Source organism: Pecten maximus, chromosome 7 (assembly GCF_902652985.1).
Source record: "Pecten maximus chromosome 7, xPecMax1.1, whole genome shotgun sequence".
Classification (NCBI taxonomy): Eukaryota; Metazoa; Mollusca; class Bivalvia; order Pectinida; family Pectinidae; genus Pecten; species Pecten maximus.
The window spans coordinates 28,921,622-28,935,774 of NC_047021.1; the positions used below are offsets into that span (position 1 = coordinate 28,921,622).

Sequence of the window (14,153 nt, forward strand, 5' to 3'; positions counted from 1 at the left end):
AAGTAATTGACCAATGAAATTAGATTTAACAGTTTTAATGTCAAGTTACCTTGATCGCCCACTTCCGGTCTAAATCCTCTATATTCACTTCCGCCTTTGATTACTAACAACTTGTCACCGGTATCAACTGTAAATATGTCTCACCAGACGGGGATATCAGGTAATATATGCAACAAGAATGTTTTCTGTTAATTGGTTATGTATTTTCAATTCAATGATTAGCGTAAATGAGCAAAAATCGTGCTATTACGAATGAAAATATCGTCCGATGAACCGGGTGGGAGGAGTCTGCTAGTGCTACAGTGGACTAGTTACTGCAAAGTAGTAGTATGAAACGGCATAACGATGAAATGATATATCAGGAGCTCTATTTTAACTTGTTGCGTGATGATGATCGTTTTTTATCGGTTTAAATCCCTATATTAGAAAAGTGAGTATCGTAATTTCTCTATATTCACTGAATCACTGGTTGGATAATTCAGAAGTTACACAAAAATTATTGTTGATAAATTTCTTTCAGCTTCTAACGACCTACAAGATTTTTTCGCGAGGGCAAAGGATGGAGAAATTCGGTGTATTCAAGTTAAAATAGCAGAGGGTAAGTTGATTAAAAAATTGATATTGTGATGGTTCGTACCAATAGCTAGCTTCTGTGTCTGTTCGTTTGATTGTTGTGCCAGTATATACCGAAGTTAAGCAATGTCGAACGTGGTCAGGTTTTGGACGGGTAACCGCTCCATTGTACCCCTGCTGCACGTTACATTTGGTGGCAGTGGACAGGCCAGGTATCCTGTTGGGTGCCCTCAAACAGCATGGGAATCACAATGTTCTTGAAGACTTGTGGGAGACTAGTTATGTGGGAGCATGGATATAGCAAAAACAGGGACAGTTGTGTGTGCTGAGAATTCCAGGTTGAACCCATGGAAACTGAGAGATGAAGCTTACTGACGAAGGGAGTAATGTGATTGTTCATGGATTTGGGAATTTAAGCTGCATAGCCGAATAGCTTGCTTTTGTGGCTGTGCAGTTGGAGTGTCATGTCCGTGTACCAAACTTAGGCAACTTAAGTACAATATCATATACATTGTCTCATTTAGTCTAAGCTATATTAACGTGTACACTATTCGCCTCATTTTAGTGAAAATCAGGGTTTATACAACAGCTTGCCCAGTTGGCATTGCAACAGATTTTTATTGTTTAAATTCACATAATCATATAAATTATCACTTTCTAGATTTATGCAAAGGGAATTTCCCTTTAACTCATTTGATAGAACTTGGAATGGAAGCCAAGGATACAGGTTTGATCCCCAGTGGAAGCACATAACTTGCTTTCTTGTTACATTTAGTGCTGCTGACCAATTGCAAGCTATATGAGATAAAAAAACTTTATTGGGAGATAAATCCTGTGTTGATGTTGTGTTTCGGGCCAACAGATTTGAAAAAGGGAATAGTATTGCAAGGATTGATTAAATCAGTGTGCATAGAGCAGTAGAGTACTAGCAAGCCAAGGTTTGATACGTTATTCCCATTAGTGGGCATTACAGATCCAGTATTACTAGTATACTTTATTATCATATTTAAAAATTCACATGTAGAATGAGTGAACTGTTGATGTTATTTTAATTCCCATTACAGATCCAGTCACCAATGAAGGTTACATTTAAAGCCTTTATTACTAATTGTAAATGTTATATCTTTACTCCTACCTTTCTCTATATATCATCAGTATTACCTCAACTAAGCCTGATATACATACATGTACCTGCATTTATTCTGAATCTCTGAAGAGTTCATTATTAATTCATGTAATCAGTAATCAGACTAATTAATATCACAATGTACATTTAAATTGGGATGAAATAGAGGTATGATTAATTACGTAATTGCAATAATTTGTTATGTTCTCAAATAATTTGTAAAGTCCGGGAGTATAGGGGTGAGATTTGAGGGTTCTGGTATAATATGTATACCCAATTTAACATTGAATCACGGAATAGAAATTGAATACCATTGTCTTTATGCATGAGTACTTGATCCATACATCAAGTCACCTTCAGTAAATGACAAGGGTAAGAGACCAGGGACAACATTGGAAGGTAGAGTAGTGTATACCAACAATAGGATACTATTACTGAAGAATAGCTTCAAAATTTTGTACACTAAATGTATGTTATTGTGAGTTGTGGGCAGTATCAGTCTCCACCCCAATTATGGAAACAGTTCATCAACAGGAGGTATACTGCGATAACTCTGAATAAAAATTTTACCTCTGGACTCAACCCAATCCCATGAATCAGACTTGTTTCCTATAAACTTTTTAGATAATTTTTTATTAGTGTATACGTAGGTCCTGTGGTAGTCGCGATCGACACAAGATACATTTTTTCTAAATTCCTTTATCAACTGGCATGGAACATGTTTGGTCTGTCCCTGTTAAATCCTCTTCCATGTGATCTCACCAGAATATCTCCAGAGATTATGATATTCCAACCCTGGTATTTGAAAACAATTTTTCCTTGCTTTTATTATGAGGAAGATCATCCCCATATATAACTATTCCTTTTACATGATTATCTGACTATCCGCTTATCTGTACAAAGCATGTTGTAGGAATGCCAACTGTTACATCAGCATTACATTACACAGACTGTAGGCTCCATTTCAAGGATTATCTAATTTAGATTTATTCATCTTTATATTGTAGTTTGTTTGAAAACCAAAACATACACATTGTATATTAAAATGTTAATCCTGATGCTACATGTATGAAGTATCATGCCTTTGGATTTAGTAGTAAATGGCCTTAGTGTTCCATTATTGAATTAACCCATAAATGACAACATTAAGACAGTTGTAGATATAAATGACATACAGTAGTTATACATTATAGATAATGTAACAATATTTGTTGTTGGATTTATGACTCATAAAGTAACAATATAATTTCTCTGTATTTGGAGATGGATTGATTCAATCAATGGCATTGTTAATGTTGTGCACTATATAGCTAGAAAAGCTGAATTTTTATCCAATTAATGTCAACGATCAAAGTAACAAGTTTTTTTGCTTAAGTATTATATATGCAGATGTATCTATAATCTGATGACTATATAAAGGATAGGTATGTACTGATAATGTTACCGGATATATAAATACATATGTACATATATATTACATATCTATGTATTTTTGCATCTTCTAATTAGCATCATTCATTATTATTCATTCTTGATGCATCAAAGAATCATGGGAGTTCAATATGATGTAGCACATGGAAGATAGCAACATATAATGACATACACATAACAAAAAAAGTTGTTTGTTTGTTTGCTGGGTTTATTGCCCCGTGAACAGTCAGGGTCAGTTTAAGACAGAGTCTCCTTGTAGCAGTTGGTGACTACCTTACTGAACAAAATACAGTAGGCCCGTCGCATGCAATCCAGAGCAGTTAGGATAAAGTGCTTTGCCAATGGACACAACCATGACAGCACAGGCTAGCCAACTTCTCAGTTCCCCAGAAACACAAACCAAAACGGGTAGGGAGCGTCGAACCACACACCTCGGATTATCACCTGAGATTATATAGGCGGCACTCTAACCAACTGAGCTATATCAGCCCTTCTAATGATATAAAAAGGAAACACAGAAGAAATTATCATACTGTAGGGACAACAGAACATTTAAGGTTATATGCTACCTTGTGTGTCTATTACTTGTGTAAGAGTTATCTCCCATGAGATGTTTTTGAATTGACATTGTATAGTGTTTCAAACAAAATATTTTCATGGTTCACAGTATACACATACATAAATGTCATATTTCACTAAGGCAGCATGTTTCCATTGGTCTGACTAGAATCCATAACAGTAACATAGTTGCTGAATACTTGACATCAAACCATGCAAAAACAATTGCATACTTGGACATGTATATTGTGTATGGTGAGTACCATTGTGCAACATGTATATTGTGATAGACAAAATTGATACCCGTTGCATGTTACTACTAGTAACTATACTTGTATGTTATATAATTATAAAAAAATAATTAAGACTTGGTTGATAACTTGCTATTATTATTGTTGAACCCATATAGCAAACAGTCGGTAGTCTTCATGTGACCCTGGCTGTTGCAGGCTTCTAAACCTCAAATTCATACAAATACCAAGTCACTCATTCCTTCCTGCCATCAGCCTGGAGGATAATATAAATTTACACAATGCAATTGAAAACTCACTTGTTTGTTAGGGACAACAACATGTACAAGGTTTTCCTTGTTCAAATCGTAATTACAGTTTAATGAAAGCATTTTCCTTTATCAGATGTTAACTCAATCTTTTCTTTTTAGAAAAATTAGAACTTGGAGGAAGTAAGGATGCTGTGGGATCGTGGGAAGAAGATATCCTTGTTTGACATGTACAGATGTAGTAATAATATACACCTGTATATGGTGTATTTGATTTTTCGAGATTTAGCAAAACATTTTGTTCTTATTTGTCTCTGATTTATTTTCTTAGGGTCTACATGTATAAAATGAAAAAATTTCTTCTATGTTTAAAAAAAAACGAAAAAAAAAATGAAAAAAAAAATTATTCAAGTTTTGAGGTCAACATTGCATTATATTGTAAAACGTTTATTTTTGTTCTAAGTTTGTACACCTCGCACATATATTCTTAGGATGTATTACGAATCAGCAATTAAAATCCTTAACATTGTTTACATTACAATACTATGGTGAAGCCATATCTGGAAGACAAACAGCCATGCTACATACTGTATCGCCTCGACACCAAAAACGCAGCAGGCTATGAATGGGTCTTCATTAGCTGGTCTCCTGACTTTTCGCAGGTAATTTATAACTGTTTACACCTGTATGACTTATTGTCTGGAAGTGTAGTTTACATATCTTGATTATAATATATTGATTCTGTTAATAGGGAGGATACATCATAGGTTATGTACCTGGTATTAAAAATAACTATATTTATATACATGGTAAAAAATGAGATGGAATTCAAAAATATGCAGTTTTACATATGCTCAATACAACATCTTTCAATTTGTTAGGAAAAAAAACATACATAGGTGTGAGTTATTGTAACCTTATAGTACCATTATATCTACCAGTAATTTATGTTAACTGTATAACCATATATGGTAATATGAATTTTCCCATTATATCTAACATTATTTTATGTTAACTGTATAACCATATATGGTAATATGAATTTCCCCATTATATCTACCAGTAATTTATGTTGCCCATTGAACAGGTGCGAGACAAGATGTTGTATGCTGCTACGCGATCCACACTGAAGCAGAATTTCGGGGGTGGTCAGATCAAGGAGGAGTTATTTGCAACTGCTGTGGTAATTTGATGTTCTACTGGATACATGTTACAAGTATATAATACAGTCTGCATCAGACACCAATTTTATTTCATCAAATTTTAATTACAAAGTTGTTATCAGTTAATTTGATACAATAAGAGGCAAAGTCTATATTAATTCTCACCATGAAATGGCCAAAGTGGAGTAAAAAGTGAGAAAATATCTAGACATATTAGAAATGAAAACAATAACTCAAAATAACTCATAGGATAAGGGGAGGTAACTTATACACACTTACACCAGATACCATATTTATAAGTCCTGGCAACCAACACATACATTTTGGATCATGGGATGGTTTTTTTTGTAGAACAATGAAATATAATCTTTTAGCATTTTCACTGAGCTGGAAATGAAATGGGGGGGGAGGGGGGTATTAACAGGCATGCAATTGTTTCTCAAATATGTATGAAGGGGTTTAAACCTGAAGGAACACTTACTAGTTCTCCACCTGAGGAATTATAGGTTTGCATACAATCCATTCATCAGATGCACTATATTGAGCATGTTTTGTATTTAGTTTGCCTACAATCACAAACAAATTTGTATGTGAATATAATACACTCTCCTGATATCTGATGTCTGGCCATCTTCGCTAGCCAAGGCAACTGATTACGTTACACTCCACGAACCCTATATACACTCTACTGATATCTGATGTCAGGTTAGCTGGTCCTCTACCCAATACTTTCATAATTATCTCCTTTTCTCGGCTGTAACTTTTCTGATACACCCAGATTATTTATTTGTTCATCAATTTTGACTCTTATATCATACAACTTTTTACCTGAACATATTTAGAAGATAGCAGTTATGTTTATGTAGATGTTGAAGGAGATTTTCATTGTACACTGCACATTATTTTTTGTCAGTTATTATAACCCAGATATCGGGGGCTGGTCTGTATTAATCAATGATAACCCAGATATCAGGGGCTGGTCTGTATTAATGATAACCCAGATATCAGGGGCTGGTCTGTATTAATGATAACCCAGATATCAGGGGCTGGTCTGTACTAATGATAACCCAGATATCAGGGGCTGGTCTGTACTAATGATAACCCAGATATCAGGGGCTGGTCTGTATTAAGTAATTATAACCCAGATATCAGGGGCTGGTCTGTACTAATGATAACCCAGATATCAGGGGCTGGTCTGTACTAATGATAACCCAGATATCTGGGGCTGGTCTGTATTAAGTAATTATGACCCAGATATCAGGGGCTGGTCTGTATTTAGTAATTATAACCCAGATATCAGGGGCTGGTCTGTATTAAGTAATTATGACCCAGATATCTGGGGCTGGTCTGTATTAATCAATTATGACCCAGATATCGGGGGCTGGTCTGTATTAAGTAATAATAACCAGATATCAGGGGCTGGTCTGTATTAAGTAATTATGACCCAGATATCTGGGGCTGGTCTGTATTAATCAATTATGACCCAGATATCTGGGGCTGGTCTGTATTAAGTAATAATAACCAGATATCTGGGGCTGGTCTGTATTAATCAATTATGACCCAGATATCTCGGGCTGGTCTGTATTAATCAATTATGACCCAGATATCGGGGGCTGGTCTGTATTAAGTAATAATAACCAGATATCAGGGGCTGGTCTGTATTAAGTAATTATGACCCAGATATCTGGGGCTGGTCTGTATTAATCAATTATGACCCAGATATCTGGGGCTGGTCTGTATTAAGTAATTATAACCCAGATATCAGGGGCTGGTCTGTATTAAGTAATTATAACCCAGATATCAGGGGCTGGTCTGTATTTAGTAATTATAACCAGATATCGGGGGCTGGTCTGTATTAAGTTATTATAACCCAGATATCAGGGGCTGGTCTGTATTTAGTAATTATAATCAGATATCGGGGGACCAGCCTGTATTAAGTAATTATAATCAGATATCGGGACCAGTCTATATTAAGTAATTATGACCCAGATATCAGGGGCTGGTCTGTATTAAGTAATAATAACCAGATATCAGGGGCTGGTCTGTATTTAGTAATTATGACCCAGATATCGGGGGCCAGTCTATATTAAGTAATTATGACCCAGATATCGGGGGCTGGTCTGTATTAAGTAATTATGACCCAGATATCAGGGGCTGGTCTGTATTATGTAATTATGACCCAGATATCGGGGGCCAATCTATATTAATTGTTTGTGGCTGTAATGAATGATTTGTTGTATACCTTTATGGTTGTCAGGACGACTGTACATTGGCTGGTTACAAGATGCACCTTTTGTCTCAGAACGCCCCAGCCCCACTCACCATGGCAGAGGAGGAACTAGAGGAAATAAAAAGGACAGAGGTAGGATATGTGACAAAAAGAAAAACGAATGATACAGTCTGCTTTCAAAGATAACCCTGCACATGTAAATTCTTGAAGCAGTTTTACTCCTTTCATGCTCTTGTCCCATATGAGAAGGGATATAGACATGTTAAAATAATTATATCATGGCTCTGTCGACTTTCAACTTCTGGGAATTTGTTTTACCTCACACAAAGCTTTGCCTTATTATTAAAGTATATTTAAAGTTGTCAAATCATGTTTAATTTCTTAGATAAAGACAGCAGGAGTGGATACCAAACACCAGACTTTACAGGGGGTAGCTTTCCCCATCACAGACGAGGCTCTCGTCAAAATACAGGAGTTCATTGCGGGTCAATGCACATATGTTCAGCTGGTAGGTATTGTATTTGTTTAGAAATGACGTGATGAAATGTCCAGGCGGTCAAAAATGAGAAATTCACATTAAATTTTAGTATGAATTTGACACCTATCTTAAACAATTGACATAGTAACAGAAAACAAAAAGACCATCTCGCCAATAGGAAAATATCTTGGATGTTTAGACTTCAGTAGTGACATATTGGTGTTAGTAATTACAGAGTATACACCAGCTATGTGTAAAGAACCACTCAGACTCTGTGACTTGTTTGTAGAGTTTGGACATGGCAGATGAGAAGATCGTCCTGGAGAAGGCAGAAGACATTCCTACCAGTGCCTTGACGGGACAGGTGCCTAGTGATCATGCTCGATACCATCTCTTTAACTTCAAACACACACATGAGGGCGACTACACAGAGAGTTTTGGTGAGAACGTGTATTATGTAGATGTTATACTCTTTTCACATGTGTAAATATAACACCTGAAAGTATCAGTCCTCTTGACATTTACCACAACTGTATCTTTTGTTTCTTTGTCTTGCTGGTAAACATGCATAATGTAAATCTTGAAAGCAAATGTCTATATCTACATGTAGTAACAAACCTTGAGATCAGAACTCGGAGCACAGGGTTTTTAACTTTATATGACATTGAAGCAGTAGTGGCGAGAGTTAAATCTCATATATATGTGACAAAATTCAAAGAGGATTACAAAATAGGTATTATATGACTTGTTGGTTAAAAGTGAGTTCATAGTAACCAAGTTTCTAAAACGTAACTGACCATTTTTGTTTACAGTTTTTATCTACTCCATGCCAGGCTATAAGTGTTCTATAAAGGAGCGTATGCTGTATTCTAGTTGTAAATCTCCACTACTCGGTGTACTGGAGGGCCAGATGGGCATGGAATTTGCTAAAAAGGTAGGCGTACCAGGATGTAACGAAATACTGGTACTTTGTTCAATTTTAAATAATTTCAAGTTAAAATAAATATGGAAAATTAAATTTCGACATGATAGGTATGATAAGTTAAAAAGTTCTAGAACCCCAGCCATAGATATCCAAGGCTAATGTTAAGAGAGGTTTTGTTACATGTCATACATTTTAAAATGTAGTGTGCTTCCATCCGGGCCAACAAGTGATTAATATAAGTTGATATAACTTGTTTCGCAATTATTTTAAAATGAATAAAGTTTACACTATTACATTTACGATTGTAGGTTACACGTACCTCAGGATATACACATTCTTCTGTTGCAGTAATGAAAGCTAATATTCAAAGATTAGAAATCGAAGAAATGTAATATTTCTTATCTGCCAAAAAGTTATACAGTAACTTTATGTTTGCAGTTGGAAGTCGATGACCCAAAGGAACTCGCTGAAAAAAACCTATATGAAGAAGTACACCCAATGAAAAATATTGTAAAAAGTGCATTTGCCCGTCCAAAAGGACCATCGAGTCGTGGACCAAAGAGGATGACTAGGAACAAAGAGGGACAAGAAACTAGCTAATTAATTACCCTAGGTTTTAACATATCGTACTGTATATTATAAAGGTGGCCAAGGCGGAATTGTTATCGAAACAATTCTTTTTGGCATTTTTAATATATTTATCAACAAGTTGACTGTGTATTATGACAAGTCCCTCCTGTTATGTTTTATATATGCAAACCAATCTTTGCTCATAACTACTTTAGTTTTGGTAGATGTCCTTTTGGACAACTATTCTAGGTGTTGAATCACAGAATTGGTGTTTGGGGTGTTATAAGTGTATTAGAGCTATAGCAATGTTTGTGAATTTCAAAAGTAGAACTTTTTTTCACCTTTAGTCTGATTTTGGGAGCTGTTTTCGTGAACTTATTTCGTTGTTATGTATTGTTGAAAGAAGAAGAAAATTCTAAGACTGTTTCTTTAAGAAAAAAAACTTTATCCTATTAACAGTATACTTGGTTCAGTTTGCACAAGTGGATGTCAAATTCAACATTGAGTCTTGCATTGTTTATATAATCAAGTTAACTCAATGGTGATGATACTTGGCTAGCTGGGGATGTACAATAAACTATTCAAGGGTCAGTCTACTTTTAAAAAGTGTCAACTGTAAACTTAGATGATATTTCAAAAATTCAAGGCTCCCTAGCATCAGGCAGAGATTTTTTGTGGGGATCTGTTCAAAAACAGTAACTTAAGAAAAATCATTCACTCCAAAGAAGTATTTTATCAGGTCAAGTCCCAGTGATAAATCATGAATCTAGGACATTGTTCTTTGTTTAAATCACTAATCATGTGTCCAAATTAGCAGGAAACAACCGTTCCAGATGTAGCACCCTATCTGTGCAATATATATATACAGCCCACACTCCTCTGACATTGAGGGTCTAGTATTACTAAGGTAACATTTCATGACCTTGACCTTCAGTTTTCATTTCAGTGTTTATGTGCTTTTTCCGATAACTTGCATTAAAAAGTCTCAAAATCATCTTTAAAAATAAACACCCACAAACCTGTTTCCTTGTTGAAATGTATGCATCATGCCATATTGTCTCTGCTTTTAATTTTATAGTTTGAAAACTTAGTATCATGACTATTGACTGGCATGTTATGCAGTAATTGAATTGTAATTGCCTTTCATTTTACAGTTTGGAAACGATTTGGTGTCATCACTGGCATGTTGTGCAGTAATAATATCAATGTCATACCTATTATGTCATGTGACATGATGTTATGGCATTATGATGTACTTTTGAAGGCAATTAACAGAAAATCAAAATGACGTCATGATTAAGAGATAATACAAGTGTTCAGAAGCCAGGATATGTTTCCCTGTGTCCATGCCATTTTCCTATGTATTCAATTCTGATTGATACAAGTATGAGATTAGTTGATTTTTTAAAAAGGAAATTTATCTGTTGTTGTGAGATGTTCATTTTAAAAACAAATATTAGCAAAGTGATCATGAATGAGGAATTTTATTTGTTATTTTCATATGAATGTGGATTAATTGTTAATTTTTCCTGTAAAAAAAAATTTCGTTACAATTTGTTGTACATAATTCACTTGTATAGAGTTGGAATGTAATATAAATGTTGCTCCTTGTTTTATTTTGGGGTGATTACACTATATCCTTCCCATCACTCTCAGCCAATGACCCATACCACACCTAAATACCTAGCTTAGTTTTACAAGATTCCTGAAATTTCTTCAGAAACAAATACATATATTTTTGGCACCAAACAATTATATTTTTCAAAATTTAGAATTATTTAGATTTTAATAATTTTAAACTGCATTGGCAGCAGCCACAGGTGCCTGTGTCACAACACACAAGTGTTTGTATATTGCCCACTACCAGTTACTCAATCTTAATGGAGCAATTCACTACAAGTAAAGATATGTTGATCTCGTTAACTCACTAATTATTGAGGTAAAACTTTAACTCATAGGGAGCGACTAATCATTTTTCTATATAAAGACATTTCTATAGAAGGTGACTCACTATATCAGTGTGTCAGAAGCTTACTCTGTAGGCGGTTTCATCCCAATCTATGTCTAATGTTCTTACACCTTGCTTAATTGTTTGACTCACAATGATTCAAAGAATCACCATGATAAATCGCTATTTAGAGGTGACACCATGAGTCAATGTACCATCACAACAAATTTTCTTTAAAAATTACAAAACAACAACTTTCAATAAATGACAGAGGTGACCCACTTCGAGTCAATGTATCAAAACATTAACTCACTCTAACTCTATAGGGGCGATATCACTACAGGACAATGTTTAGACTTCCTGTTGATGGTGAGACTCTCTAGGAGTCACTACAATATCATTGTTTACTTGCAATTGAGCTACTTGTGAGTTAAGGTGTACCCCATTTGTAAGCCAGTCTTTTTAGGGGCCTGTTCGTTTATGTGGACAAACCGGTTTGTCGGTTTTTAAATGTAATATTTCAAACATATATCTTGACGGACCTGCAAATGTTAATACAGGCCTTGGAAGTCTTTGTCAAGGCTCCTCCGAAAACACTACAAAATCACCTAGTCCGTCTTTTTTTCATAAACGAACAACATCTGTCCAAGTGGTCCAACAGTTTGAACCTCAGAAACAAAAATGGCCCAGATGTGATATCAGATATATTGGTCTTTTTTTTATGGTGATATCAGAGCACCATTCATGCCTTCCTGTTATTTTTCCCGAAGGCTGGCAGGATTTTCTCAGTATCTTTGATGCCATACATTTGAGCTATCCCTCCATGTATATATTGTAAACTTGTCTCAACAGTGGTTTCACTGTTTACAGAACATTAATTTGTTGATTTTTAAATAACAGTGTAAGAGAGGGATTATTCTTGCTTTCTGTGATTGTTTATACATGTATAGTGACATGGAGATTGAACTCTATGCATTCATGTCTTTTAGCCTAGTTCAGCCTGATAAGCATATCTTTAAATACCATCACCACTAATACTAATAAAACAAGACTTAATAAACAACACTCGACCATAAAGATTCTGAATAAGACTTTTTGTAATTCATTAATGCGATTGATATAATTCAGAAAAGTGTTTTTGAGGAAACAAATTTTTCTTCTTCTTTTTCCTGAAACACTTTTTCGGCATATTTTTATTTTTTTTTTTACAAAATATTTTTGCCCCAAACATATGGCATAATTTTGTAAGGCAGACTAATTATGGAGTAACCAGAAAATCATTGCTAAAACTGCGATGAAAAATTCCATCAGGACTGTATTTCAATTTCTAATTTATATAACAGTGTGCTTACCCTGGCTGGACTAACGGTGTGGCCCACCAGCTTTAATGTCTGTTAATGAGCTATTTGTGTAGAGGTAAATATTTTTTTAGAGTTATTTATAATGTTATGTTTCAGTGTCTGGTAAACACAATCTTGTTCAAGTTTTATATATTAATATAAAATAGAAAGTTGCCAAAATTTGCCTGTTTCACAGAGCTTTGAAACAAATTATCGGTAAGTGATGTGCTGAAATTTAGAGTTGAGTATTTGCATATATTTAAACTGCATCAAAAATCATATCATGAATAATTAACATATTGATTAACTCTTGTTGAAAAATAATAAACATTAAATAAGTACAAGTTAATGTTAAATATCTTGGTATTTTTCGTTAGTCAAACTGCAAATGTCCTTTCAAGTTAAAGTCCAGTATATTTTTTTCTGTTTTTTTTTTCAATTTAAAATTTTTGCATAAAATACATAGCAGCTGTTATTTAAGTCTTAAATAAAAATATACCAACGATTTATATATTACTGCATAAGTGTAAAAAGTTGTTTAATCATGTAAATTGCCTATAGAATGCATGTGTCTGAAAGGTAGATAGTTACTAACTCGGTGCAGTTGATGCTTGCTTCAACATGAATGTAGCTGGCCTCACATTAAAATTATTTTCAGATTTAAGAGAGAGAGAGAGAAAAAAGAAAAACTTGTACAGTGTGTATTGAATATCAAACCTTGTTCTTGGTTTAGTGTCATGTACAACTGTACCAAATTTTCAAATCCTTCAGTTATATTCTCGATAAATTTTCTCCTTGGCAGAGATCATGCCTGCACACAACCACTTGAAATATATGAATTTATCATAGAACTGATTCAATACTTCGACGCATCTTATCTTTGAACAATTATAATGGTCAATCACAAGATAACAGAGGACATCCAGGTATTCATAGTCAGCATGTAACGTGAGCATGTGTGAGTGGGAATGTTTGACATTTGGAAGTTTGTGATACTAGTAAATAAACAATAAAACATCTCAGGATATACAAAACTGTATTTAGTGTTTTCATTTGGTAAAACAAAGTGACCCAACTCGAGACGAAATCCTCCTTGAGATGTACACAGCTCTTAATGGAATCCTCGTCCACCTGTACACAGCTCTAGGCAAAATCCTCCTCCACCTGTACACAGCTCTAGACAAAATCCTCCTCCACCAGTTTACAGCTCTAGGCAAAAACCTCCTCCACCTGAACACAGCTCTAGGTAAAATTCCCCTTCACCTAAACACAGCTCTTGGTAAAATCCTCCTCCACCTAAACACAGCTCTAG

At 34.8% G+C, this 14,153-nt stretch overlaps 1 protein-coding gene across 2 annotated transcripts; it reads left to right on the forward strand.

The window, feature by feature from the left end:
• Positions 1 to 77: 77 nt before the first annotated feature.
• LOC117330487 (twinfilin-1-like) lies at positions 78 to 13,875 on the forward strand. Of its 2 annotated transcripts, XM_033888787.1 has the most exons (11): positions 79 to 160; positions 521 to 598; positions 1,638 to 1,655; positions 4,350 to 4,400; positions 4,722 to 4,849; positions 5,275 to 5,370; positions 7,608 to 7,712; positions 7,966 to 8,088; positions 8,348 to 8,498; positions 8,871 to 8,992; positions 9,422 to 13,875. In XM_033888787.1, the coding sequence occupies exons 1-11, from the start codon at positions 136 to 138 to the stop codon at positions 9,581 to 9,583; spliced, it is 1,059 nt and encodes a 352-aa protein (XP_033744678.1). In that variant the 5' UTR covers positions 79 to 135; the 3' UTR covers positions 9,584 to 13,875. The 2 variants fall into 2 exon arrangements, with proteins under 2 accessions (XP_033744679.1, XP_033744678.1); XM_033888788.1 differs by lacking the exon at positions 1,638 to 1,655 and having other exon boundaries at positions 78 to 160.
• Positions 13,876 to 14,153: the final 278 nt, after the last annotated feature.

Bases quoted from the DNA above. Each gene is read 5' to 3' on its own strand.
- LOC117330487 (XM_033888787.1), top strand. From the start codon at position 136: ATGTCTCACCAGACGGGGATATCAG. The intron at 161-520 runs GTAATATATGCA...AATTTCTTTCAG, and splicing joins TCACCAGACGGGGATATCAG to CTTCTAACGACCTACAAGAT. The intron at 4,401-4,721 runs ATATCCTTGTTT...AACATTGTTTAC, and splicing joins TGTGGGATCGTGGGAAGAAG to ATTACAATACTATGGTGAAG.